This window comes from Labrus bergylta, chromosome 9 (assembly GCF_963930695.1).
Source record: "Labrus bergylta chromosome 9, fLabBer1.1, whole genome shotgun sequence".
NCBI lineage: Eukaryota > Metazoa > Chordata > Actinopteri > Labriformes > Labridae > Labrus > Labrus bergylta.
The window spans coordinates 13914005-13941973 of NC_089203.1; the positions used below are offsets into that span (position 1 = coordinate 13914005).

The following is a 27969-nucleotide window of genomic DNA, read 5'->3' on the forward strand; positions in this document are numbered from 1 at the left end:
AGCACTTTCTCTGAAAACACAGAGTAGGACCCCTTTCATCACATGGTTGACAAAAGACTAACACTTACAACAGATCTATGACACCTTTATTGTCACATGTACAACATATATATATATATATATATAATGGCACATATAAAAAAATACATTTGTAAACGTTACAAAGAAGAGCTTTGGTACCATAGCTTGTGGAGCAGTGATCTTGTGCATTTAAATCGCTACAGAAAAATACAATGTGCTGTTTTAAATGGTGGACTAAAAGTATGAATACACTGTGTAAATAAAGGTTGTACAATGACTCAAAGTGCAATGACAAAAAGCATTGTATTTTATACGAACACATGGCTGTCTGGGTTTCTTCAGCACAGTAGCACTTCGTATCAGCATGAAACATTAGCTGCAGGACAAAGAATCTGTCATTCTTTACACAGAGGCACTCATGTGTGCCATCTTGTGATATAAGGCAGTGATACGCTGTGTTGATTCTTTTTCCTTTGACTGAGTCCCCTGTCGTCGGACAAACTGGTTTGTCGTAACAGTCACACATTTTAGTCAAAAAGTTGATTCTTAGTTGAAATCATATTCCTAAATAAAGTGCAAGTCTGGCACAGAACTACGATATAGATCCACATCAAACACGTATTCAAAATTCACAGAGGACAAATACACGTATCATATATTTCTCTCAGAAAAAGACCTGGAAAAGTTGTGACACTGCAGCGAATGTAACCTTCATTCGAGTATTCCTTATAGTCAAACAGTGCATGTAGAGTCAGTCTGTGTCTCATGTTCTGGAAAGAATTATTTACAAAAAGATTTTAAACAGTCAATACACATGTTGGTCGTACTTAAGGCAAGGACAGATGCTAAAGATGTTTACCTAATGATAACGTCATCATGTTACTGATTCTTACTAATATGGAAACTGCATTATGTTCTGGTCAGATTATTACTCATATAAATCACTTAGTTTACAAAACTAATACACTGATCGTCATAAACAAAAACAAAAACAAAAGCCTGCTTTTCTAAGAAATCTAAACTTTTTGCAGACATAAAAGGCCAAAAGGGGAACATATGGCTGAACTTCATAAGGCCACGTTAATCCTTGGCTACAGTGAATGCATCATTTCTTACTGTAAACTGATTCTAAAGAACACTGGTAAAGAGAGTACCGTATTTAAGGTGTGTTAGGCTTCCAATCAATAAATGAAAACACCAGGCTCATTATTCAAACCATTTTGTAGTCTTCAGAGGCACTACGTGTAATACAAAAACTGATGCTTAGTGGACACACAACGACCTTCTCAGTCTCATTTTTTTTTTGCTACATTGTCGTTTAGTCATGTTCCCTTTTTCCGGCATGTTTTAAAAAAAAAAAAAAAAAAAAATCCCCAGACAGAAGCTCTGTTTTCTCAGCGTTCTTACATGTGGCTACAGGAAGCTGTCTTCTACTTCAGGCGTCCCTGAGGAGCCCAGCAGAGCATCTCTCTCGCTGGTCTCCTCCAGCCGGTCCTCCTCTGGAAGAGTCTCGGCCGTGTCCTGTGACATGGAGTCCGTCTCCTCCTCCTCCAGAGCCACGGAGCTGAGGGCAGGAAAGCAGAAACGCACAAGTTTAAAAAAAAAAGTGGAACTAAATCCGAATGAGGTCACACTATGTTCAGATTTATGGTTGTGACTCTGACATCCATCTTTTTTTTTATCTTCCTTCCAACAACCACAAGGCATTATTTATTATCAAAATGGTCACTCATCAATTTGCTGTTAATCTGTTAATAATTGATTAATTATTGATGATGAGAGTTGTATAATCTTGTCATTAGTTGACACATGACACATTCAATTTCACACTTTCAACTTTGATTTGGTGATGATGATGGGATGCAGCCTGATGTGTCCATGAGATATTGCCAACATTAGTCTGTAGATCTGGACCAACAGAGCTTCTGTGTCAGAAGACCAATGAGCTTAAACCTAAAGGACAAAGTTAAAGGTGAAGCCTATGATCCAGATCAAAGCAAAAGAACCGCCCCACTGCATCAATTCAAAACACAAAGATGGAATTTGCCCAATTCGCAAACTAAATGCCAAGTCCTATAAGACTAAAACAATAAGACGCTATGAGAGGAAACTTGTTTGATCGGTTCCAAACTTTATTTTGCGAGTAAAGCAAAGTTTGCTTGGCTGCATATTTTTATATGCTGTAAAAACATGTCTCAATGTCCACCTCCATAATGCAGCTATTGTCTCAGCTCCACATCTGGGTGCGTGGGTGTGTGGTGGAAAAAAACACTGCTCCAGTTAAGCAAACACATCCTCATCCTTAGCATTTGGTACACACGTGAAGCATTTTTTTCTCTGCAGCTCAGTACCTTGCAGGGCTTTCGGACGGGATGTCGGTGAAAACGTCGTCTGGTTTTGGGTCTGGGATGGGAATGATGTACTCGTTGTACGAAGTAATGACTTCCTGTGTGTCTGCCTCTTGTCTGAATTCTCCGGGGATCGAACTCTGGTTGTAGGGGTCCGGAGGGAACAAGAGGGTGACAGGAGATGGGGAGCCAAACGCTGGGTTGGCAATGGGAAAGGGGGAGGAGAGTCTGGGTTTGGTGCGGGCCACTGCTGGGTGGTTACTCTTCAAGAAGTTGTCGTTGACTTGGTTGTATCTCTGTTGACGGGGAGACAAGAGTTCGATTTTTTTAAGCACTTCAAAATAAATGAACTCACTGTTTGTAAGTGTGAAGCTCCAGAGGGTGGATATGAGATGGCGAGCAGAAAATACAAAACATCACAGCTCACAAAATGGGTTCATTTCTGCCTACTTTAAGAATAAATGAGAATTCTAACTGGTGAACGGTGCCTCTGTTATTATTTAATTACTTCTGACCAGTACAGACCTGCACAATTCAACACTTTGTACAGTTCAAACATGCAGCGCCCTGTGCAAACTTCTACAGATATTTCTGAAAGCCATTTACTTTGTGATTTTAGTTATACCAAGAAAGATAAGGGGGTTACATTTTTTTTCCAATCTGAGTTAATGTCATAATTTCCACTTTAAACTGTAGAATACAAAAGTTCAGAGAAATCAGAGAGTTATATACATAACAGTATATTTTGTTACATACACAGATGTGTCAGAAACATTGTGTTGTACAGTAAGATGAAAAATAATGTAATGTACTTAAAAAAAGGGCCTGAGAAACTGTACTTAGTTTCAGACATCTACCAGCCACCAGGGGGAAGATAGTCTGACTGTGAGGGGATGAATTGACTGATAAAAGAATTGGTAAACAGTTGAACCTAAATACAGAAACATTTGAAGACTAGCTGTGAGTAGTGTTGTGTAAAAAATGAAGTACCTTTTTATAGCTGTCTGTCAGCATGTTCCCCACAGTGTGCACCAGAAAGGAGAACTCAGGCCTCTTCTCGAACTTCTCATCCCAGCACTTCTTCATGATCTCATAACTGAAACATCAAACACATTCAGTGGATACATCATGTATTGTTTGTTCATGCTAAATGTGCATTAATGGGAAAGATTTACTTACACTTCATCAGAGGCGTGGGCGGGTTTTGCCATCCGATAGCCTCTCTTCAAAGCGCTGTAGAACAACTCATTCATGGGTAGATCAGGGTAGGGGGTTCCTCCTGTAGATATCAGAAGCCACGCACAGGAAACATAAAAAAATTAATCTAATTGTAGTCAAGATATCCCATACACCTGAATTCATAAGCACAGATATATCGTTTTCAACTGAAAGATATTTGAAGAATGAAATACATTTGAGAGTTTTCCTAAGAGAAGAGTTCTAACTGATTATGGGATTTTATTATTTAGCATTTTCAATCACTATTTCGACCCAGATCAGGGAAAAATGGATCTGAAAGTCCAATGAATGTCAAAATGAAGCAGGAGAGCACAGACAAGCTTTGGTCATCACTTACAGAGGCAGGATTGTGAGTTTGTTTTCACCACTAAGGCTTATGCAGAATGTGCAATGAAGTGTCTCTTTTGTATTCATGGTAGTTTTCAAACAAATCGTGGGAGAGGCCTTTAAAAAACACTAAAGATACCCTAAGCACGGAAATACTGATTCCAGTGCTTGACTGTGACTAACTGTATTTAGACCTCATACAAGTTTCCAAACAAACCAGTATGTGCGTGCAATTAGACATGGAATCTGAAATTTGCCTAAGCTTTACATGAACATATTAATACCAATAAGGCCAAGAAGAAACCTACATTATGTCTTTAGAATTGAACAGAATTTGACTTCAGAGATGTTGAATTAGTAAGTTGCAGTGTTATACTTATAGACAATGAAAAAGAATCAATCTCTCATATTTTCTAATTAGTGTTCATGTGTGAATGTGTGTGTGTGTTTGGACTCACCCAGGGTGAAAATCTCCCAAAGAAGAATGCCATATGACCACACATCACTGAGTGTGGTGTACAAATTATGGAAAATACTCTCTGGGGCCATCCACTTCAGAGGCAGAAAGGTCTGAATGAAAGAAAAAAAAAAACCTTTATGTGAGAAAGTAAAGAGTTATTTGAATGATTAGAAGTCTAAAGTAAAGAGATTGTTTTACAGTTAAGTGCTACAATTACAGATGGACCAATATTTCTATTTTGCAGGATGTCAATATGCTAGAGAAAATATAATTCTGGTTCATTAAAGTTATTTCAATTCCTGCATTTAATCTTTTCCAAAGCAACTTTCTGTAAGTGCTTTTAAACAGAAAAGAAACAGATGCCAGATATCTACAAAAACTGAACATGGTCACTCGTTAGTGCTAAGTCTTTTTTTATTCTCGACGTGTGCACTCCACTCCTCCACTCACGCTGCCTTTAGAGATGTAGTTGGAGTCGTGCATAATGTCTCTGGCCAAGCCGAAGTCACAGATCTTCACCAGTTTGCCCTCACAGATCAACACATTCCTGGCAGCAAGGTCCCGATGAACGCACTGTGGTTGAATAAAATGGAAGTTATGGTTAATAAAATAAAATAAAACACCTTTTTTTTAAATTAGAAAACTTAACGTGCTAATTGCTATTTCCTTGTAATTTTCACACAGAGTGTGGTTAGCTGTTATAACCAGCTAACTTTTTTTTGTGCTTTTCATGCCTTTATTAGAGAGTCAGGACAGTGGATAGAGTTGGAAATCTGGGAGAGAGAGAAAATGGGAAATGGCATGCAGGAAAAGAGCCACAGGTTGGATTCAAACTTCGGCTGCCTGCTTCGAGGGCTTCAGCCTCTGTACTGTACGTGGGGTGCAGGAACTAACCACTAGACCACCAGTGCCCCCCGCTGGTATTCCTTAAGCACTAACTACTTGCTGTAAATCCATACTAAACATACAGTCACATAAAGTGTCATCAATCTTCTTTTCTAAATCTCTTAATTGAGTTATCATATTTCTGAAACCCCCCCAAAATATGTCGAATTGTTTCTTTAGATTTAAATGTGAAAATCCACCAGATACATATAATGGAACAATATTCATAATATCCTACGTTTTTGGAGGCAAGGAACTCCATCCCCTTTGCCACTTGGTAGCTGAAGCCCAACAGGTCGTCGTTTGTGAGGATGGCAGAGTCACTGATCACCAGGTCCAGTCTGTTGCCACCTGGACAAGAATGAATGTGTAAGACAATGAATACAAGAAGAAGAGAAGGTGAGGGCTATCTGAGAAAATGAAGACTTTGTTGTCCGTTTTTTGAGGGGAACTCCCATGAAAGTCCTGTGACTGCATGGGTTGTAACGGCATGGCCTTTATGTGCTGTAACATTTGTCTGTACATTCTCTACGCTCTGTGACCAAAAAACAAACTACACTAATTACTTTCTTTATGAGTCTTAAACAAGTCATCTGTTTATGAGCTGCACTTTTTTTTAAGATCGCTGACTGAAGATAGTGCTTTTCACACATAAATACATCATGTGCATCTCCTTCTTCTTTGTTTCCTGTGTTCAGTGTGCTGAATTCTGCATTTACAATGCTGGGAAATGAATTATTTTCAATCCTCAAGAGAGTGCGCACACTGATTGCTAAAGACACACACACGGCTAATAGCAGACCTTGTTCCTGATAGATGTCCTGCTGGTAGGGAGACTCATATGGAGAGGGCTGGATGTCTGCATACTTGATGGAGTCTATGTGCTCTTGCATGGGCACGTAGAGCGAGGGCTCGTCTTTGCTCATGTCCATGTAACCTCCATCACTCTCGCTTCCGAATGACACATAGCTGCAGGGACACATGGAGCATGAAAATGTGCTTAACTGACCTAATTCCATATTTATTCATGGTTCTTCATCTTATGAAACTTTATGTGTTAATGAAAAAACGATGGCTGTGGCTATCTTCTGGTAGAGATATATATATAAAAAAGAACCCTACATACACTTTACAAAATGCTCCTTTATGCAGCCTTTGGCAGGAGATTTGTCTACACGTTTTGCTTAGTCTCACCCTTTCCTCTGGCTGAGCGGAGTACTTCCTCTAGAGATGAGGCAACCGTCATCTTGGTTCTTCTCAGCGTAGTACTGCAAGAGGGTGTGCTTGTTCCTATGCAAGTAGTCCACAAGGTCACCATAGCGGCAGTACTCAGTCACCAGAAACAGAGGCCCTGATTGGTGGGAAAAAATCAAATTAAAAAAAGAATGGCACAACTTTTCAAGCAACACAAGTGAACACTTTAAAGTATAATTAAGCTGGAGGAAGTGAATATATACTAAGAAATGACAGTATTAAAATATGATCAATGGTAAATGGACTTGAGCTTATATAACACTTCTCTAGTCTTCTGACTACTCAAAGCGCTTTTACACTGCAGGTCTCTAACTCATTCACACTCATTCACACACTGATGCCAGTGGTTGCTATGCAAAGTGACCATCTGTGTATGAGTAAATCCCATTCATACACACAGATGTACACCGCAGGTGAAGCAGCGGGAGCAATTTGGGGTTAAGTTTCTTGCCTAAGGACACATCGGACATGTTGCTGCAATATGAATTGATCATCATGTGTTGATAGTTTTATAAACTCGTCAATTAAATGATATGATGAAAGTAAGCTGTTCAAGTATATTTCTAACATTTAAATTATTAAAATGTTACGTTATAACTGCTTTTACTTTAAGACATCATTTAAATAACAAAATGAAAGCAGACTTGTGAATTGTCAGGGACAGGAATTGATTAGAATCAGAGCTAAAAGTTATCAGTGTGTGTTTTACATCTGCAGTGCACAAACTCTCTCTCTCTCTTTCGCTCTCTCTAATGATCCCTGTCTTCCTCTCTTCTTTTACCATCTATACATACAGTCCAGATAGAATAAGGCCAATCTACATTCAAATAATATGTGAACCTAGTTTCATCATGAATGCTTCATTATCATTTTTTAAATATCAAAGTGGTTTTCAATCAATCAGGTCGAAGAAGTCTGACTGAACAACAAATATATAAGGCACTGATGGTTCTATAAAAACAGAAAACAGAAATTTGAAAGCTGCTACACTTACACATTATAATCAACATGTTTTTGGGGGGTTTTTTTTAAACACCAACACCTACAACTTCTGTAAATTAATCAGAATGCTACATGTGTTACAACTGCAGCTCTGTTTTTGGCTCCTCAACTATTTTGATTTTTGTAGCACTGACATGTCTCTATTGTGGGATGAATAAAGGTTTATTTTATCTTAATTTAAAGAACACTTTTTTTAATAAGTTTTAGCTCTTATAGACTTGACTTGGCTTAAAATACATTTTAATTTTTTCTAGGCAAGTGAAAAATACCTAACTTAGAGAAAACTTTAGTAAAATCCTGTTAAAAAGTGGATTCATATGCCTTTAGTAATTTCATATTTAACTGAACTTGTGTAATGTTTAGATTGACTGAAGGTGAACTTAAGCGGGTGGTTGGAAAATTCCTTCCTAAAAAGGACAATGATAGGCCCTGTGTAAGTTCCTTTTTTGAGGATATTTAAAATGGAAAACATGTTTCACAGATAAAGAAAAGAGACTAAGAGAACAAAACACGGAACAAATAAGTCTGTTCATGTGCTAAGTCGGCCACCAGGCCAGCTACTGAGAAAAAACAGGCCAACCAATCATGTACTGTTCATTTGTAAACAAACTAGAAAAGGACGAGTAATAAGTGGATCTTCGCTATCCTGGTTCTCTCTGTGATCCTCACCGTGTTTGGTGCAAGCTCCCAGCAGGTTTACAATGTTGAGGTGAGGGCCTAGGTGACTCATGATCTTTAGCTCTGACATCAGGGCCTGAGTCTCGCTCCTCCTGGCTGTAGCTGGATGAAGAGAAGAGAGAGAGAGGAAGGGAAAGGTATGAGAACAGGAGGACTTAACATACTGAGATCAGGACAACTGAGTCCTTGCCAAAACACTCTTTGTCCTATTTGTTGAAACTCGCACCAGGCTTGCAACCAAACTAAAGCTCAGCAGGCAGCATCGCTCTCTGTGCTCAAAGGAATATGGTGCTCTGGTGTGACAGAAACATCTATGCAGGGATCTCGTATGTATGCACATGGCTTTCTACTGTGTTGTCAAATTGTGTGACTTACATTTTAACATCTTGACGGCCACTTTTGTGCTGGACTGGGAATGAGCGAGACCGTACGCAGTTGCCTCAACCACCCTGCCAAAAGCTCCTGATCCAAGTGTGCGACCTGAAACACAAAGAAAGGCTCAGTGTGGGACACATTGTGAATGCAACACATGGTGGAGCTGAGAAGGAAAGGAGGACCTCTCTGTTCATTAAAATATGAATTCTTTTTTTTTCCTCCTGGATGGTGGAATCTCCTTTTAACCATTGTAAGCGTTTGTGGGCTCGGGAAGTTTTTTAGGAACAGCTGACTACAAAAAAACAGCCTTCAAATACAAAGGCGCTTTAAAGGGAGGTTGGATTTGGGCCAAGCAGACAAGTTTAACAAACCTCACTCAGTATTCTAACCTCAAGTACACCCAGACGACCAAAGCTACCAAAACAACCCACAGCACTGAACTAACCGAGTGCTGCATACTCGTTTGTTTGTTTGTTTGTTTGGTCAGAGAAACACACTCACACTACTGAGTGAACATCTGGTTTGATAATAACTAGTGATACACTCCTTTTACACTATTTTCATTTTTTAGTATTAATTGTTTTCTACAGGTACATAAATAAAGTTGATCAAATTAAACAAAATAATTAAATGTATTTCAATCCAAGTTTCAATTTGGTTTACTTTGTTTATTCTTTATGATAAATGCTTGCTTTGAATGTTTTTGTATTCAACGAATACAAGTTTAATAAAAACTTATACAACACATTTTTTATCTATGCTTATATGCATTTCTGTTTCTATTTTTTATCAGTTACTCTTTATGTTGTCTAACTAAATATCAGATGATGAATTGCTTTATAGTATTTTCTTAGACCCCACTGTAGCTTTGTGTAATTCACATTCCAGTATTTTGAATTACAAGGAAGTATTTGAGTGTGTAAATATTCAAAAACATCACATGTCTGTATTCGCCCCGAGGACTCACCCAGCACCAGGTTGTCTCGAGACATTTCCCAGGCAAGGTCATAGGGCAGGTGGATGGGGTCGACATAGATGTACTCATGACCGTCCTGGCTCACGGACTCTATCACCTTCCATCTGATCTCATAGCGAGGCTTCTAAAAGCAGAGGAATACAATTTCATTAAATATTCAACTCAAAAGGCTTTCTTCTGAACATTTAGTTTACTGGACTTGTGTTTGCACACAATTTGTTTTAAGGAGCTTTTTCTACCTTCCTCCATACAGCGATGAGGATGATGATGGACATGATAATGATGACCACTAAAGCTAGAACAGCAGCCAACACTGCCACCTGGGAGAACAGCGCTGCAACAAGATAAAAAAGACACACAGCATTAACCAGGATGAAGATACATTCCAACAAAGAACATTTAATAAGAAATGTATACCATAAAACTTCACGGTATCAACATGTTAGGAATGACTTCAAAATAATCATTGTTATAATGTATAAACCTTAAGTACAGATGGGCATTACTGTGGACAGTGTCTCTGAAATATAAACTTTTCAAACTTAAATTCTCTGTTTTTGTTAGACCACCATGTTTTTGTTCAGTTAAATTGCTTTAGACTCATTATTATATATGTTGTTATTTATATATCTGGTTCTCAGCAGATGGCTGTTCAACATGAGTCTGCTTCTGCTCGAGGTTTCTGCCCCTTAAATGAAGTTTTTCCTCGCCATTGTAACTTTGCTAAATGTTGCTTAGTGCTGTGCTCATGGTGGATACATTTGGGGTTTTGTAAATAATAGCATTTGTTATGAATTGGCGATATACAAATAAATATTGATTGATTGATTGATTGATTAACAATAAACAGGTGCACTGCCATTTCTTTGTGGAAACTTCCTCTGAGTGAAGCTTTAATCATAACTTTGAATAATGCTTACTGCTGGACACCAGTTTGACGTCTCTTCTGTCGATGAGTCCAGCCTGGTTGCTGGTCTCACAGCGTACTGTGACCTGCTGCGGCTTGTGGAAGGTCAGCTGGCTCTTCACCTGGCTGGTTTTACGAGTCTGGCTGTAGCTTACATTAGTCTGGATGCTCAGCAGCTCAGGCTGTGGTTTAAGCGGCTGCCACGCTGCTGTTTGGTTGTTACACCTGCAGAAGAACATGAAATCAGCAGGTGGATTCAAAAAAGAAGGCAAAAAGCAGATGCAATGAGTTTGAATGTTAAATACATTTTTGTGTATCTTCAGCCCCCTAGTGTTCACAGTGTGACATTGGTGGTGTGACTTACTTGAGCATGCTGTCACAGCTGTACCACTGTATGCTCGGGGTTGGGACCCCCTCAGCGACACAAGTCACCAAGTGTTTCTTCCCAGGGAGGTGATGGTCTGTCAGGTCTTTAATCTGAGATGGAACTACACACAGGGAGTCCAGAAGTCATACATCAACACTCACATGGATAAAAACAAAGTCTGTTCTCAACTTTCCTCGTGCAAAACGGGACTTTGACACTGTCTAAGCCTCAACATTAGAACTGCTGATTAAGAACTAAGAACACCAAAGTTTTTCAAAACAGAATCTTACCCCTGACCTCCAGGTCAAAGGTCACTTCCTTTGTGTCATCCCCATTTGTAACATGGACTGTGTAGAGGCCCTTCTGCTCAGTCCTCACCCTCACCAAGGTGAGAACAGTGACATACCTGAGGAAAAAGAATCATGTGAGAAATGTAAAACTGCTATACACTATTTTTTTCCTTCAGTATGTATGAGCTGCCACATTTCCCTGGAGAGACTTGATTGATTTGAATGCTGTGACATGATTGGCAGAGAGCCAAAGTCTTGATAAGATCTATTTTACCAAGCACAGGACTCTCGATAGGCTGCATATATCACCCTGTTAATCCTGGCCGTCATGAATCATGCTCTCTTTCTTTCGCTTTGCAAGATGAACCATTCAGATGTGGGGATGTTTTTCCACTGCATGTGGGGGTTTTTAGCCAATATCTTGATTTGTTTCCAGGGGGTTCATGGGGATATGTATGACAGGAAACAAGGGCTTTTTCAATTTTAGGTCTGTTGTGTAAGAAATTCATCGGTGTGAGAGAGAGAAGTAATCTATTTTGTGATTAGAGGGTTAAGTTAATAGAAAACTCCCCTGACCTCCAAGATAAATAGAATAATAATGACCGGTTAGCCTTTACTACAAATGAAGAGAGTGAATTAAGACCACATTTCTTCATTTGTTTAATATCTTTTATCATGAATGAGGTTTAGGGTTTCCCTTATCGTTTCAGTTGTCATATTACTATTTTTTATTAATCTAATAGCCTATATGAACCTTTTTGTTAATAATTTGCTGACTCGCTGTAAGGTACATGGGTCTTTTTGCTGTTTTGTACTTTTCTTTGTGTTCTGCATTTTCATTCAAACCTGGTATTTTGTGACTTATTTTTGACTTATTTTTGGCATGTTTTTGTAACAACCCTTCAATGAACACATTGCTTGGCAGTTTTCTTCAAGTCGTTAGTGAGTTGTGACAGGAATCTTGTGTTTATGGTCCCTGTGTGATGAATGATGGATTGCTGCCCTCTAGAGAGTATTCTGTTTCTCTTTGCAGAGGTCTTATCTGTTGATGACAGATAAGAGCCTGACGCCTCCGGAGGCTGTCACCCTAACAGACTGTCAGAGTGAGTGTTTAATTATTAATTCAACGACTCATAACAGGTGGTCAGTAGCTTTTTGGTAAGGTATTTTTTTACATTTCAAAGGTCCGCTGAGGAGTCAGGCTGGATGTCTCACCTAATCTCATGCTCCTGTCTGGTTGTGATGGTTTTGTCACCCTTGATGGTGGCGCCGTCTTTGCTCCAGCGGACCTCAGGGGGAGGGTAGGCCTCGATCTCGACTCTCAGCTCCACGTTCTCCTGGAGTTTGGCTGAAGTATTTTGTTTCTGAGCAGGCCTCAAATCCACAAAGCCTCGCTCTGTGGAAAGAAAAGTAGGTCATCAGGAACAAAATTTATTTTTAATTCACTTCATCTTCTGCACAACATGTATAAAGAAAACCTTATTAAAAAAATGTAATAAACAATGTTATTATACACTGAATCTTGCTTGTTGCCTTGTAGCAAATCTTTTTCTTGCAATGTGATATATTTATTTTTTTATTTTTGCATCCTTGGAAGAGCACCCATAATATGTGACACAAACTTGCCATATTCTTATTTTTGATAAAACAAAGTTCTTAACAAACATTTGCCTAATTACGCATTATATAAGAAAATGATTCCAGAGTTGTGATTCTTTCTAAAATCTTCACTCCTTCAGCTCGGTTCTGTTCTCCACCAACTCTTGAGGTTTATACTTTGCTCTATAGATTCCAAAAGTTACACTTTCTTAAAAGTAACTTTGCCTTAATGCAATTTAATGCAGACCAGTAAAGGTTTATATTAGACATTGGAAAACAGCTGCATTCAAAAAATTCTGTTATCATTTAAAGCTGTGAGAGTGAAGCAATAATCCATTGATTTATCAGGTCTGTTAAAACAATTATTCTCATTTTAAAAAATGATTAAGTTATTGTTAAACTATTGAAGTGTTTAAAAAGTTAAGATGCACAGGATGGAAGGCTAGAGACAGTGTTGGTTGTTGCCCTTCTGTGCTCCGACAGTATCTGTCTTTTCCACTGAGATGGCCAAAGAAAAAACACCAAACTGTCCTTGTCTCCATGAAGCACAGCGGTTCAAGTTATTTAAGGGTTTTATAAACATAACACACCTCAATGCAGACAGAATAAGCATCTGCTGACCTAAAGGCATCCAGTGAAGTCCGAAGGAATAAAGACAAAAAAATGAAAGTATCATGAACCCTGCTGTTATTGGCTCTAAAACTGCTGTCTGCAGGATGACATGTTCACTTTAATGTAGGTTTATGGTTAAAATCAAGGCTGAAAGCACTTCATGTGCACCTGGAGTTTATTTCCAAAAGTCTAAATATAAAGTTGCTATACCTCCTGTTTGAAAGCTTTGTTTTTAAAGGCATCCCCACCATGACTATGGTTTATTTCACACTATGAACAGAAATAAATAGAGGTCATCTTCATTTCCTTAAAAAAGAAGCACCTCTCTCACCTGAAGGTTTACATAATAAGCAATCCTTCTCTCCGTTAGCGAAACACCATAATAACCTGTCCAGCATCAGTTTGTTTTAGTTTGGTTTGTGTGTGTGGGTGTGTATATGTGTGGGTGTGTCTGTGTGTTACTCTAACCCAGCACAGTGATGTTGATGCTGGCAGAGGCCGTCTGGTCTTGGACACCCTCGTGAACATGGCAGACGTAGTTTCCACTGTGGGTCACTCTGGCCTGAGGGAAGATCAGGCAGGAGCGCATGTTCATAGCGGACAACACGTCTGTCAGTGGCTCCACCTCATTGACCTTGAAGAAAGATTGTTAAAAGATGAGGATAAGACATTTTAGCATCACTTAAGCAGCCACCTTAAGTCTACTTATTCGGGGTTAAAAATGACTTCTCTGGGGTGATAAGTTGTCTTTACAATGATTCAAAAAGGAAGCCTTGCAAAAAACTGATTATTACCAAAACCACATGTTTTAGAGCTTTTTCACAGGGGGATCAAATCTGAGGAGTGTCTCTACATCTTGATGTAATTTTGCCTGGTCAAACAGGCCAGAGAGTGATCACAGAGGGAAAGCTTAACAAAAGTTCTTGTTCTGCTTCACTCCTACTCACCGCTCCGTTGGGGATATCCCAGGAAAAGAACACCAGCTCCACTCCCTGCACCGTGCAGTTTACAGTCAGCGGCTCCCCCTGCCTCAGCACCGTCTTTGACGCGTTAACGTAGGCGTCGATGGCCTCTGGGACTGGGAGGGGAAGGGGGAGTGTGCGGGGAGAGGAGGAGAGGTGGTGGTGATGTGATTTATCTAAACAATATGCAGAAAGCCAGCTCCACTACCATTCACATGAATTGTTAGACAGCTCTCAAATAAATGTTGTAATCATAACAGTATAAGTCAGAGTTGAACTTGGTGGCTGCCTCCTGTAGGTATATGTTAGCTCCTTAAGGTTTTCTTTTTAGTTTTTACAGCATCTGAAACTCTTTTGAATATGTTCTGAAGTCAAACTCTGAGACCAACTATCTAGTTTAACCTCATTATGTCCTAACGTATCTCATTTTTGCACAACTGTATGAAGCAAGTATTTTACCAGAGAGTTGGAAAAATGCTTATGTGAGAATAGGGGAATGATTATTCCTCTGGACTGTGTAAGTACATTCTTTGACTACCAAACATAGTTTATGCTGCATAAGCTGTTTAAAATTATGGACATTTTATAAGATTTTTTTATGTTGCACTGACATCATTTTATACATTCACTGTTTTAGTTCAACAATTCTACAATTCAGTTTGTAGGCGCTTTTGTCAAAAGCAACGTACACCTGGGAGTAAGTACGAAACAAGCAAGGATCTAGAGAGGAGGAAACAACATCAGTACGTGCATCCGAACAGCTTTATTTTTGTTTTGTTTTTTTCAACATCATGAATAACAACCATGACAGCTGCTCATGAGAGTCCTAAACCATCCTAAATATCGTCATCAGTATAATCATGATCAATATCAACACCACCATCATCGTCGTCATCAGTAACATCAATTTAATGAAGTGTTTATGAAAGAGCTGGGTCTAGCTTTTTCTTTTAGGTGGATAGGGATCTGCTTATCGAATAGAGCTTGGTAGTTCATTCCACCAGGGGACCACAGAAGAGAAGAGTCTAGCTAGACACTTAAAGCCCTGCTGTTAAGGCTGGACTACACGCATTTCATTGGCAGAGTATTGGACAGGAGGGAGTGTAGACCTGTATGGGAGCGTTCAAGTAAGGAGGGGCTGTTTGTTGCTGTTTTGGAAGCTAGCAGCAGGGTTTAAATATGTTGTTGTTTAACTGGGAGCCAGTGAAGGGATATGAACAGCGGAGTGACATGTGCTGTTTGAAGGTTCAAGAACAGTCCCGCTGCTTGGTTTTGGATCATCTGCAGCGATTTTATTGTGCATGCAGGATGAATTGCCGATGAGGAGTTGCAATAGTCAATACATGATATCAAAAGAGCCTGTGCAGCATCCTCTGACAGGTCGGGTCTGATCTTCCTGATGTTGTACAGGGCAAATCCACCAGGCTACCGAGGCCATGTGACCCTTTAATCTTAGCTGGTCATGAATCATGACACCCAGGATCCAGGCAGACTTAGTGAGCATGAGTTTGGTTGTTCCAAACTGGATACTGATCTGTGTTTTGCATTCAGGGGCTGGCTGGGATGACAAGGAGCTAGGTCTTTGATAGGTTGAGTTGAAGGTGGCGTTCTTTATCTATTTAGAGATAACAGCAAGGCATGACAAAGCTCTTGCAGAGTGTGCAATGTCATCTGGCGGGGATGACAGGGAGAGCCTGGTAATGTCAGCAAAGCAATGGTATGAGAAACCATGAGAGCGGATGATTGGACCAGGCAAGCACTGACCCTAGAGGTACTACTGGGGATAAATTGTGCACTTCTCCCTTCCAAGACACTCTAAAGGATCTCCCTGAAAGGTAGGACACGAGCCAGCAGAGGGTAGATCCTGAGATGCCAAGTTTGGAGAGTGTTGATAGGAGGATTTGATGTTTACTGTGTCAAAGGCAGAGAACTGAGGGCTGACCAGCCACTCTAGCCAAACTTACGATTCTGTTACTGACAGTAGTTTCAGTCTCAGGAGAGTGGCCTTGCCTAAAGCCTGACTGATTTGGGTCAAACAGATTGTTCCTAGGCAGGAATTCTAAGACATGATTAAAGACTGTGCGCTGAAGTATTTTTGATAGAAAGGGCAGAAGAAAAACCTGTCTGTAGTTTTCAACCTGGACTGGGTTTAGAGTCAATGTGGATGTGGAGTTGAGTCATAAAATAACCAAATTTTTTTTTTTGTAAGAGCTGTTTGTCTAATCAAAACCTTTTTAAGACAAACACCTACCAACGATGCTGAAGACGTAGAAGGACTGAGACTCTTTCACGTCCCCCTTCATCTCTCCGCGGCACACATAGGTCCTGTCCTCCAGCGGTGCCTTGTACCCCTCACTTGGAACATAGAGCCCCTTGATGGGCACATCAGTGTCCTTCTCGTACAGGGTGACATTGATGTTGGGATCGGTGACCACACAGGGGATGATGCTTTCCTCACTAGTCTTTGTAACCATGCCATGTGAGCTTTCTATGAACCAAACATCAGGGTCTGTGGACAGAAAAATGAGGTTTGCATCAATCTACATTATACAGTTACAAACGTCACAGTTTACATCCTTTATAGTGTCATGTTTTACATTAATGCACATGAGTCAGGATTTGATAAGGGTTCAGTGGAAATGGGACTTTTAAAGATACAGCTTAATTCAATTCACAAGGATAAATAGTTTTTCTTTCTGTTTTCTAAGTCCTTGCTGCAGGGGTGGATGCATAGGGTGGCCACCCTTGAAATCCAATTGGCCACCTCATGTGCCAACCCCCATCATCTAAACTATGATTGGCTGTTCGGCTTGTCAGCGGTGGGGCAATCAACTATTTCAGCTACTACAGGCTACCAGGGTCTTTCTTTGTAATTTATTGTGGCACATTTCCTTCTGTTAGTACTTTAAACGGTGCCTTTGTTGTGCAGCTTCTTTTTTTTTTTGAGTCCTTAAAAAATGAAACTCAGAATACTTAAATGATACCTGATGTGTTGTGTTCCCCTTCAGAGTGAAAAAATTCATACACAGAATATTATATTTTTACAATAACTAAATGTCGGCAGATAAAGTAGATATGATAAGTTGAGACAACTTTTATTTTGTGCTGTATGCTATAATTTGTACTTTAATTGTGTGTTTTAGACTTAAGATCTGTTGAGATCAGTTCATAGAAAGGAATTGAGAGAAACTGATTTTTATGAATGAGATCCCACAGTGACAGAGAAAATCAGAAATTATGAAATTTGTCTTTTACATTAAATAGTTACGTCAAGTGTAAACAAACTAGGCCTCACCTGGGACAAAAACAGACACCTCCTTAATATCCCCACTGTGTCGATCATTGCACAGATACACCCCAGTATGCTTCCAGCTCACATTCCACAAAGTCAACACACTGGTTGTGATGCTGCTTTGTTTGATGTCATAGCTCTGAACGCCGTTTTGAACCTGTTCCACTTGGAAGTATGGCACGTCTTCCCTCTTGAAGTCCCAGGTGGTCTCTCCTGAGCCGGAGCAGGTAAGGGTTAGAGAGGATCCCAGGGCCAGGGTGATCTCTCTCTCATCCGGGGTGATCTCCACACAGCTCAGCTTGGTGCAGAGATACAGCAGAGCTTCATTTGAAACAACAAGAGAGAAAAGGTCAGCATGGAGGTCAGAGAGACGGCAGCATGAAGTCAAAGGTTAAGTCAACAATACATGCCAGATCCTGTTCAATTTCTAAATGATGAAGGATATGAGTTGTCTGGGGTGGAAATGTGGGAGGATAGTGATGCCTTGTCAGTGACAAATACATTTAAAACAACAGAGGTCAGCTTGACTGCATCTGTTGTCCTTTACATCAAAGAATTGTGTTATCTCTCTGGCACGACACCAAATAAATGACTTTTAAAAAGATAGTCGTTTTTTTAAATTTGACCTTAGTCTCATTTGGATAGGAAAAGAAAACACTCCACTTAAGTTTGCCTCCCTGAAAAAAGCAAATTCTGTTGTAAACTGGTTTTTGGTTTTTGTAAGCTAAAATAAATGTCTTACCTGTGACTGTGACGGTCAAATGATGTGTGGATGGTGCCACCCTCCTCATACTGGAGGCCTTCAAATAACTTTGTTCTGCCTGAAAACACAAGGAACAATAATGCTGATCAACTTCATGTATCCTTTTTGGAAATATTTGTCCCCGTTGTTTGACTGTCACTATTTCACATAACATTTCAATCTTTTTAAGTATGAACTGGGTGGGGAAAAAAACGTTAGTTTAGTTCATTATAATCTCTCATGGCCTGATGAACTGATTTGTTCCCTAATGAGCCTCAGTGTGTACAGTAGGAAGACGTTTAGAAAATTAGTAACAACCAAAGAGGATAACATAGAAATGCTCATATTAATTCAAACAAACAAACAGAATTGAGTATGTTGTCTGTCTTCTTGGTTTCTGGACAGCACCCAGATTCTGAGGTGCAGATGCCGTTCACTCTGGAGGTATTTGACGCCTCGCTGCACCCGGACAGCTCACAATGTCTGGCTCTTTTTGTTCCTGGTTCACCAGCATTCTGTCCCCCAACAAACGAGTCACTGTGTGCAGCTTTGCAACACACTTCCTGGCAACAATGCTGCATCCAAGCTATTCTAGAGCCGTGCTGAGCCATTAATTGGTTTCGGTGTAAACAAAAGTGAAAATGAGGGCATTCACATAAGCTGCTGACACTGCAGTGTAGGTAGGACTGTGAAAGACTTCTGTGGCTTTGAAAAACAGAATATCACGTTGTACAACAATGTGAAAGATACATTTCTAAACTATCAGCTTCACAGGTGAAAGCAATTCTTGCTGTAGCATCTGCCCCAATTTCACTTCTCACTGCTGAGTAAAAAGAAAGAAGAAAAGGCTGAGGAGGATAGGAATGGTTTGTTATGTTTTTTGGGAGAAGGGGGATGGGGAGGGGGTAAAGGCCTGCAGCACTCAGATGTCTGGAAACAGTTAAGGATGGATCACAGGCCTGTACGCAAGAGAGGGTGGGAAAGTGAGAGAGGGCGGAAGAGTGGTGCTTGGGAAGAGCGAGGGTGGAGGTGGAAGAGAAGGAGAGAGGCAGTGGAAAAATTGTGAAATAGATCTTGGGAAATCGTACCCGATTTAGCGCCTTACTTCATAATGCAATCCAATTTTACAATCTCAAGCTGGACCATCCTTGTGTATTCGTGGAACATGTGTTTTTGATTTGATATTTCACCACGTCATCTGAAGACTTCACAACTTTTTTTTTTTTTTTAAATCTTTAGAACATATCTGGCATCAACACCTGGAAGAATGTATCTTTAAAAGTGCGTCAAAGTTCCTGAACTGTGTCTTAAATATTTTGATGCTATAAAAAGATGAAGGATCTAAACAGTTTGGCATTAATGTTAGAATTGAAGTTTTATGACTAACCAGAGTCAGTTATTCAAACCAGATATACTGTCTCTCTGCACTTCCGCTCCCAAAACGGAAAGCTCTTGAGTTGCTCCAAAAAAAAATTAAACATGACCGGACCATTTCCTCCCCCCTGCTCCTGCTGCCAATAGAGAGGGGTGAGGGAGAGACAGACAGAGGGACAGGCAGAAAGACAGGCGAAGAGAGAGACACTTTTTTTATTGTGTGACGCAGTTTGTACTTCTGCACACACACACACACACACACACACACGTCCTTACTGGGACATATTACATGCTGCATGTGCTGAAACCCACACATTGTACACACACGCACATGCTGTATCACACTTCACCCCTCCATCTTCCTCTTCCTCAACCACACACACACACACACACACACACACACACACACACACACACACACACACACACACACACACACACACACACACACCCCCCCCCCTCCTCTTCCCCTTCTTGTCACTGGTCTCTATGTACAGTTCACGTTCCCACAGCACTTCTCTGAAACTTTCCCAGGACCGCTGATACACTTGGGACCCTGATGGTGATGACGAGGGGAGCCGGGGGGGTCACCTTATCCCCCGGGGGCCCCAGCAGGCCGAGATGAGGAACCCGTTCACTGAGGAAGCCATACATCAGCACTTACCAGAACGGCTAACCTTAGTGTCAGTGATGATGACTTTGAAAGACAACAGCCAAACACGATGACGCCAAGGGCCTGTGTCATTTGGCAGCATCAGGACTAACAAATGTTTTTGTGACTGGCTGCAAATGCTTTTTTTTTTTTCTTTTTTTTTTACTAAAAATAACCAAAAAGCAACATTTGGGAAACTGCAGGATTTACATTTATATCTTAGGTATCTTATCTTAATAGAAATGATTTGATCAACAAGTGTCAGTGTGTTCAAATCTTATTTGACTTCATAAAAGACAGAAGAACAGTGTTTGGCCACTGCAACTCGATGAGGTTTAATGTTGACCGATGGGCGGTGGGGGACTTTGAAGGAGTCGACACTTAAGAAAGGATGTGCTGACTAAAATCATGGGGCCGAGCAGAGCCACAAGGCTAGCACTTTCAAAAGAGTTTGCAGGGTGAGCATGTGATGTATTGATGCTTAAAGAACCTGCAAGAGTTGTTCTCCTGGTTCGAGAAGACACTGTGAAATGTGTAAAAATATAAAACAAAGGAGCATACAATGCTAGGAGGGTGTGTGAAACCACCAAGGAGGTTGGGCAACCTTTTCTGTTGATATGTTTCATACTTTACTCAAACACTTAGTAGCAATTTCATCTCTAAAAGCTAAAGTGTCTCATAGATCGCAGAGACAACAGAGTGCTGTTTTAGAAAATTGACAGCAACAAACATCCAAGACCGATCCGAGAATCAAGTCAAGTGGTTCTCAGAATGAGGACTATGTAGATGGTTTCAATGATTTTTTTAAAGCATCTGCAAAACATTTGTCTAAAGATGTTTATTGTTGTCTTTTTAACCTTTGAAATGGGATACCCTTTTCCAAAAAGTTCGCGGAGGTCTGAAAAAAAAAACCATTGTTTACGCAAGTGATGGCACAGTAATCACCATGACGGACAAACTGTTATCCCACCGTATGAGTTTTCCCTCAAATGCTGGGAATTTGGTGGCTTGCTGACCCTTCCTGGTTTTCATAAACAGCCCTGCAACACTCAAAGTGTCACCAGTTAATGAGGAAGAATGCTAAAATCAACCTCAGCAGGGCGCCTGCAGCCCACGCACAGCCTCAGTCCCACAGCAGCCTGTAATCCCACTTCTGGGATTATCTATACTGTAGCTGCATGTTTCAACATCTGGCAGTGATGAAGCAGTGCACGAAGAGGTGGGAACTGCTTTGTGAACAACATTTGAAGCCAAATGTTTGCTTCAGTGTGTCTCAAGGGGCTAAATTTCACTTGTAAAAAAAAAAAAGTGTTATTTATAACTAAAGAGAGAAAGATGTCAAAAAAGCCTCTAAAAATGCAGCTGGAGAGCTCTGACTTCCTGTACAGAGAAATGTTTCCTGGCGGGGGTGTGGGTGTAAAGCAGTGATGCATCAGTGACACAGCAGACAACCACTAACCAAATACTCATGGAGACAATAAGAAATGCCACAATGAGTAGAAGAACATAATGAAACTTTTACAAAGAGAAAAAGATGCTTTAAATAACAGGCCGCACGGAAAAGATGCAAACTCACCATCAGAAATGAACACAAACAAAGTGCAGAGAAACATAAAGAAACACAGAAAAAAAAAACAATATAACATGGAATACGAACCTATTAGGCCAATGACAAAGCATGACAAACCATAGACACACCGCAGGAATACTACACACAGCCCCAGACAGTGGAAAAAAAGACAGCAAAGAGAGCATGCATGCAGACATACATACGGCATACAAATCATGGGAGAGCACCACATCAAAGCACAGAGCAGGACAGCAGAGGGAGTGCACACGCTGCCTTACATCACACACACAGCCATGTTTACTCTGCTGAAGTCTACAGGAAGCTGATATGCAAAACAAACATCTGCAAATTTTGTGGTCACTTCTTTCCAATGCAAATAATTATAGCTCAGATAAGACAGACTGTGAGCCGATACTGGACACTGAACATGAACATGTTTTCTAGAATAGCTTCTTCTATACTTGTCTTTTTTTTTGTTATAGAAGTTGTTGGTTTTTTTTACACATCTCTGAACAGCCAGACTTTGGTGAGCTCTGTGGGAAAATAATGACCCAGAGTGTCTTTGTAAAAACAAATGTCCTTTTTTTATCACTCTTCTCGGACAGACCAACCCCCTTTTAGTCCCAGAGGAAAACCTTCTGGTCCCTCAGCAGCAGACCCTCGATGCAGCCTCACTGCCTCCCCTTGACTTATACAGATGATGTACATCACCAGAGCTGTAATAATGATTGATGAACCACAGGCTTATGAGTAGACGGCTGTTTTTAAGCTCTGATGGCACACATGTCATCAACATGCTGTCAGAATATGTGAGTTAATATAAGCAGGAAATGCTTCAGTCTGCAGTCTGCTTATGTAGACTATTTAGGAGCCTTAAAGGCTGGAGAGGTAGGTGATCATCTACTGTTGTTTTGCCTCTTTAAGCCACACATTTGATCATTACACAGTCAGTAGATTTATTGTGAGAGACACAGTTATTGTTACTGTTTTGATGAAAACTTTTAATGCAAGCCTAAAAGTCCCTTTCAAATAAAATAACGCCGACCATCAAAATATTGACTTTTAATGATTTGAAATCGTAGATAACCATTTGCTGGACAGATTGAGGGACACAAATGTTAACACACTTTCCCTAACATTAAGAGTTACATGCAAAGCTTCTGCATAAGAAGTCAAAAGGATGCCTCATGTAACTTTAAAGCTTAAAGATGCAAGTCATCTCAAGTCTGCATTATCAGACTAGTGCATTTAAAAAAACCTTTAAACATCTTTCATAAATCCTCCTCTAGTTTTCTTCTCTGTGGAAACAGAGACAGCGAGTGTTCTTACCTCAGCGACCAAAGTGACTTTGGTCTCATACTTAGAAAACACATGTTTGGGAAACTGTGGATTTTGGTTTGCTCCCTTTCAAACAGAGCCGTAAATGCTGTTTGTAGTGGCGGCAGGGGATGTTAAGGGCTTCTGGGTAAAACTGAGACGGTTGTAGAATGACAGCCTCAGATGTGGCTAGTGTTTCATATCAGCTTAATGATCTAATTTTCTTCTCATTTTGAAACTTAAATAGAGGAAGAATCTTTTTTTGATGCCAGTTGGGCTGTAATTTTGAGTTAGTCCTAGCCCGTTTTCTGCTCACAGAGAATAAAGCAGAATCAGATATATATGCAAGGATAAGCAGCACCACATCCTCCCACTTTTTTTAGTCTGAGACCTCCCCAATCCTCTGCATGGTGCTACACTCATTTTTCCTGCACACTGGCCGTCCAACAAGCACTTGAGGGAGCCCCCCGACCTGCCTTGTGAGAAATGGATCCTATACACACTTCCACAGTCCCTCCACTCTTGCACACCCACGCCCCCCTGAAAATAAGAACCAGAAACAGCTGAATACAATTAGGGGTAACTGGCTTTACAATTCCTTAGTTTCCCTAAACGCCAGAATTTCAGAAGGATGGGGGACATGAGGGAACATGGTTACAGGAAAGCATTAATCCAGTTGATAATTTAGTTTTGACTTTTGACACATATACAGTAAGTAGATTGATGGTAACTTTAACATTTACAGAAAACTATAATAGAACTGTTCCTTCTATGAATGGGCATTACCAAATCTAAAGATAAAAGATGGATATCAGTGTAGCTCTATGATGTTGTCACTGAAAGCAGTACATAACCAGAAGAAAAACTGAGAGAACTCAAAATAAGTCTCAATTTTCCACTATGAGGGATATTCTTATCTTGTAAAAAGCAACAGACGTGTTTCTTTTGTCCTCCCCTCTCACTGCACCGTACTGCCAATTCCAGTATGTTTTTGTTGGACAGAACAAACTCTAGAGAGAGGAAAGAGGAGTGCTTGAAAAGATTCAGATGGAGTACAGCACTTCCTGCAGAAAATCTGCATTTTCTTTGATGGGGTAAAGTAAGAAAAGTATTACATTTCTAATGTTCAGTGGTGGAAGAAGAAGGCAAATACTATACTTGACATTTTCTGCACACACTTACAGATGCAAAACAGGCTGATACAATTGTCAGTAATCTGGAGATTGCTAGCTTAGCTTAGCACCCAGACATGTGAAGTCAGCTAGCCTAAGAGTATTGCTTATTATCACATCCACACTACGATTCTTTTAAACAAACTCGTAAGTGTTAATATTTGAGCTTGTGAGTTATTGGTGGGACAGTTTTACTTTAAATCCTTGTGACTTAGGGGTGCTGGTTTATCTCAATTAGTAGAGCAGGCTCCTCATGTGCAGAGGCTAAATTCCCCCATTGTGCAGGTAGCAGGTTCGAGATTCAAGTCTGAATGCTTTTTGGTGCATGTCATCCCCCACTCTCTCTCTGTCAAACGGTATTGTTTGATGCAAATGTATGGAAAGTGGCCAAAAAAAATAAGAAGTGGAGTAAAACAGAAAAACTGATGATTTCCCTCTAACGTGTAGCAGAACAGAAGAGTTATGTGTCATAAGACTGAAGAAATTAGGCAAAAATACAAAAAACCTGCGCAAGAATTAAGTAAATGTTTTGTGATTTTCCACCTCTGTATATCATATCTTTCTTACATTAGAATGTCACACCTCTAAGCATTTAATGTCTGGTTTCTTTTAAGAGTTTGGAGTTATAAGTTAAGAAGACACTTCCCCTCAAGGAGTCGTCCTGAAGGAGTGTCTATGCTCTCTGCCTGAAGATGAGATGCAGCTGCCCGTCAGCTCTGTGTGAGTGGGCGGTAAGGGGGGGGGGGGGGGAAGCCAGATGGACGGGAAAACGTAGTGGATGCTGTATCACAGGCTGCACCACTTAGTGCTCTTCATTAAAGCTAGATGACTCAAATAAGAGTCTTTAAGTACAGCATTAATAAAGCAGTGACCAGCAGGTACATGAATTGGACAGACTACCAAAGAAACAACAGCTCAGTTCAGAAGTATGAGTGATGAATTATGAATCATCTAAAAACTGACCACTACAGAGCGAGTCAGAGGCTGCCATACTTGAACATCAACACAGCAGCTACAAGACTCATGTTTTTGGATGAATGAGTGCTCTAAATCACTTTTAAACTCCAATTTCATCCTGTTCTTCTTAACAACATCACGTGTTTCGAGAGCCTGTTTGCTGAGCAGCTGGGTGTTTGGCCATCAGAGGATAAAGCACAAGAGGACAAAATGAATTCAATGTGTTTCAAAACTTTCTGCTGAGTTCAAACTGTTACATTTCAGCACATGTGAGCTGAATCAGACTCCTGGCATGTTTTCTGCATGGTCATAATGTGAAGCACATTTTCTCTGAACGGCTGGCATGCAGAGAGGCCGGAGAGCCAGGAAACAGCTGATGACGAAGGATTAGGTTTGCAGGCCAGGGGGAATGGAGTTGACTGGGCTGTGCTGCATCAGGGCCGGGGAGAAGAGCTCTGCTGCTGTGCATACCAGTAGCCTGACGCACAGTGAGAGAAATCCCCGCCGATTAGATGAGAAATAAATCTTCACTGTATTTTACAAATCCACTCTGCAAAGACTTGTCAGAAAATGTGTAAAATGTTCAGCAAAAGGACATACAGCTGTTTTAAAACTATGATATGAATGTTGTTCAGTCCAATACCGTTCATGGTAAAAGTATGACATGTATGCAATTTTCCAAAGGCTCCTCTGCAACAACAGAGCGACACAATGCCTGAAACAAAATACCCTTAGAACCACAGCGGATCAAAGACTTCAAGAGGAAACTCCTCACTGCAGAGGAGGAGAGCAACAGACACAAAACACATGCCAACATTGTTTTGATGACAACTTGTGCAAATTCAAAAGCCCCCCCCATATCAAAAAGGTAATCTGTACATACAGATGATGGACATGCAGTTAACTAAGTATACATCTAAACAGCACAGATGCAGCCTCCTATAGAAGGGAAGTGGGAAGGCGTTCAGGTGCAAAACATATGGCGGGATTAGAGTCAAAAGACATGCATGGCACATGTGTCCAGTCCACAAAATACCTCCCATTGCTCTAATGTAACTCATTCCAGGTACTAAAAGCTTCTCTTGTGATGAATGTGAGGAGATGATTCAACAGATTGTTTATGTCTGCTCGACTCTGCATTCCTCAGACCAGACTTAATCACAGCTTTATGGGAGATTTACATTTTTTTAAAAAGAGGCGACCGGGGCTTAAAGCTGTTATGTGTTATCACTAAAAGGAGAATCGTCTGCAGTAACACTGATGCTGGCGACAATGACTGATGCAAGGTCTGATATCACTGCACAGCCGCAGCTCGCCAATGAGCTTCTCCATGTAGATAATTGCAGAGAAGATTGATTCTCCTAAGGCCATTCACAGGGGAGGAAGGAGAGTGATGGTTTGGTGGTAAGGACCGTCGGTTCACTCAGGGTGACTGAGGAGGGCTGAATAAACAGCCCTTTAGCAGTGAAGCACAAAGTGGTGCGCATACAAACAGCTTGTGCTACAAAGCCCAGTGCGTGTGTGTGTTTGTGTGTGTGAGAGAAACCCTGGGATACCTTGTCAAGCGTATTCTCTTAGCGGGAAGATAAACATTGTAAAAGTTGCACCGTGTAAAGAGTGAAAAGGTGTCTATGTACAGAGATGCAAGCCGTCACCTTGTTGCTGTTTGAACAAGTTGCTCACACTCTTTCACATTGTCGTTTCTGTTGTGTACATAATCAAGTATGCGGGTAACAAATGCCAGCAACAGAAACACAACTGACAACAAGTCAAAATAAAAGAGATTAAAGCTTTAACAACTGACATTTTAAATCAGGCTGACTCAGAGATAGTTCAATAGACAAACTATCCCATGATGTAAGGATGAGGTGCATCCACTCTGTGAGGGACAGCTATGAAATTGAATATGTCACAGAGGGCTTACCATTCAGGCTAAGTGAATTTTAACCACTTTCTACAATATATCTTCACTTCTGCCGAGCAGCCATGACTAAAAGTAAAATACCGTTAACAGTGACAGAGGAAAAAAAGACCCCTCACCTTCACAGCGATCCTAGAAGCCTGAACAAGTCTTCCCTCTCCGTCCGAGCGGTTGCTCTCCTACTTCTGAGACCAGAGGACAGACTTCCAGCTGGTCGTCCCTACAGGGGCTGCCTCTTCAGATGTATAGATCCCTCAGATGTTCAGGGTCTGAGGTTAATCTCTGCTGTCCCCGGAGTCCACTGGAGGAGGTACCGCTCTGAGCTGGGCTGTTTGTTTAGTCAAATCACAGCACAATGGGGGTCTCCTCTCCTGTCCCTCTTTCACACTGTGAAAAAAGTCGGCCCACCGCTCCTGAAGACTGCTTTAAGTATTTAAAAGAAGTGGAGACATGAACACACACGCACTCTGCTTCCCTGACACATTCACAAAGAGGAGAGTGTCAGTGGTCCGGCTCTGTTGAAGCTAGAGTAAGAGAGAGTTGGAGAGGGAGAGGAGGGAGGGAAATGTGAGGGGGGGGGAGTTGAGCGAAAAGCAAAAGAGGGAAGAGAAAAGAGAGAGGGAGAAAACTCCAAAATACAGATCAGAATTCAGCTTGTTGTCGCTCTGTG

At 40.7% G+C, this 27969-nt stretch overlaps 1 protein-coding gene across 2 annotated transcripts; it reads right to left on the reverse strand.

The window, feature by feature from the left end:
* Positions 1–69: 69 nt before the first annotated feature.
* On the reverse strand, positions 70–27955 carry pdgfrb (platelet-derived growth factor receptor, beta polypeptide). 2 transcript variants are annotated; one of them, XM_020645318.3, is made up of 23 exons: positions 27419–27955; positions 18337–18411; positions 17598–17915; positions 16554–16811; positions 14288–14418; positions 13809–13974; positions 12345–12525; positions 11130–11245; positions 10837–10960; positions 10486–10697; positions 9805–9899; positions 9557–9689; positions 8590–8694; positions 8206–8316; positions 6475–6631; positions 6083–6249; positions 5519–5631; positions 4846–4968; positions 4394–4505; positions 3549–3648; positions 3360–3465; positions 2373–2665; positions 70–1585 (listed from the first exon to the last, which is right to left on the reverse strand). In XM_020645318.3, exons 2-23 carry the CDS (start codon positions 18383–18385, stop codon positions 1435–1437), a joined length of 3321 nt encoding a protein of 1106 aa, XP_020500974.2. In that variant the 5' UTR covers positions 18386–18411; positions 27419–27955; the 3' UTR covers positions 70–1434. The 2 variants fall into 2 exon arrangements, with proteins under 2 accessions (XP_020500974.2, XP_020500973.2); XM_020645317.3 differs by having other exon boundaries at positions 18337–18415.
* Between the last annotated feature and the right edge of the window lie 14 nt (positions 27956–27969).

What these genes read in the sequence shown, in the direction of transcription:
- pdgfrb (XM_020645318.3), bottom strand. Translation starts at nt 18,385, where the DNA reads ATGAGGAGGGTGGCACCATCCACACATCATTTGACCGTCACAGTCACA. An exon ending in TCGAGACAACCTGGTGCTGG is followed by an intron (nt 8,695 to 9,556) that starts GTGAGTCCTCGG and finishes TTTGTGTTTCAG; the next exon opens with GTCGCACACTTGGATCAGGA. An exon ending in CCGCTCAGCCAGAGGAAAGG is followed by an intron (nt 6,250 to 6,474) that starts GTGAGACTAAGC and finishes GTGTCCCTGCAG; the next exon opens with CTATGTGTCATTCGGAAGCG.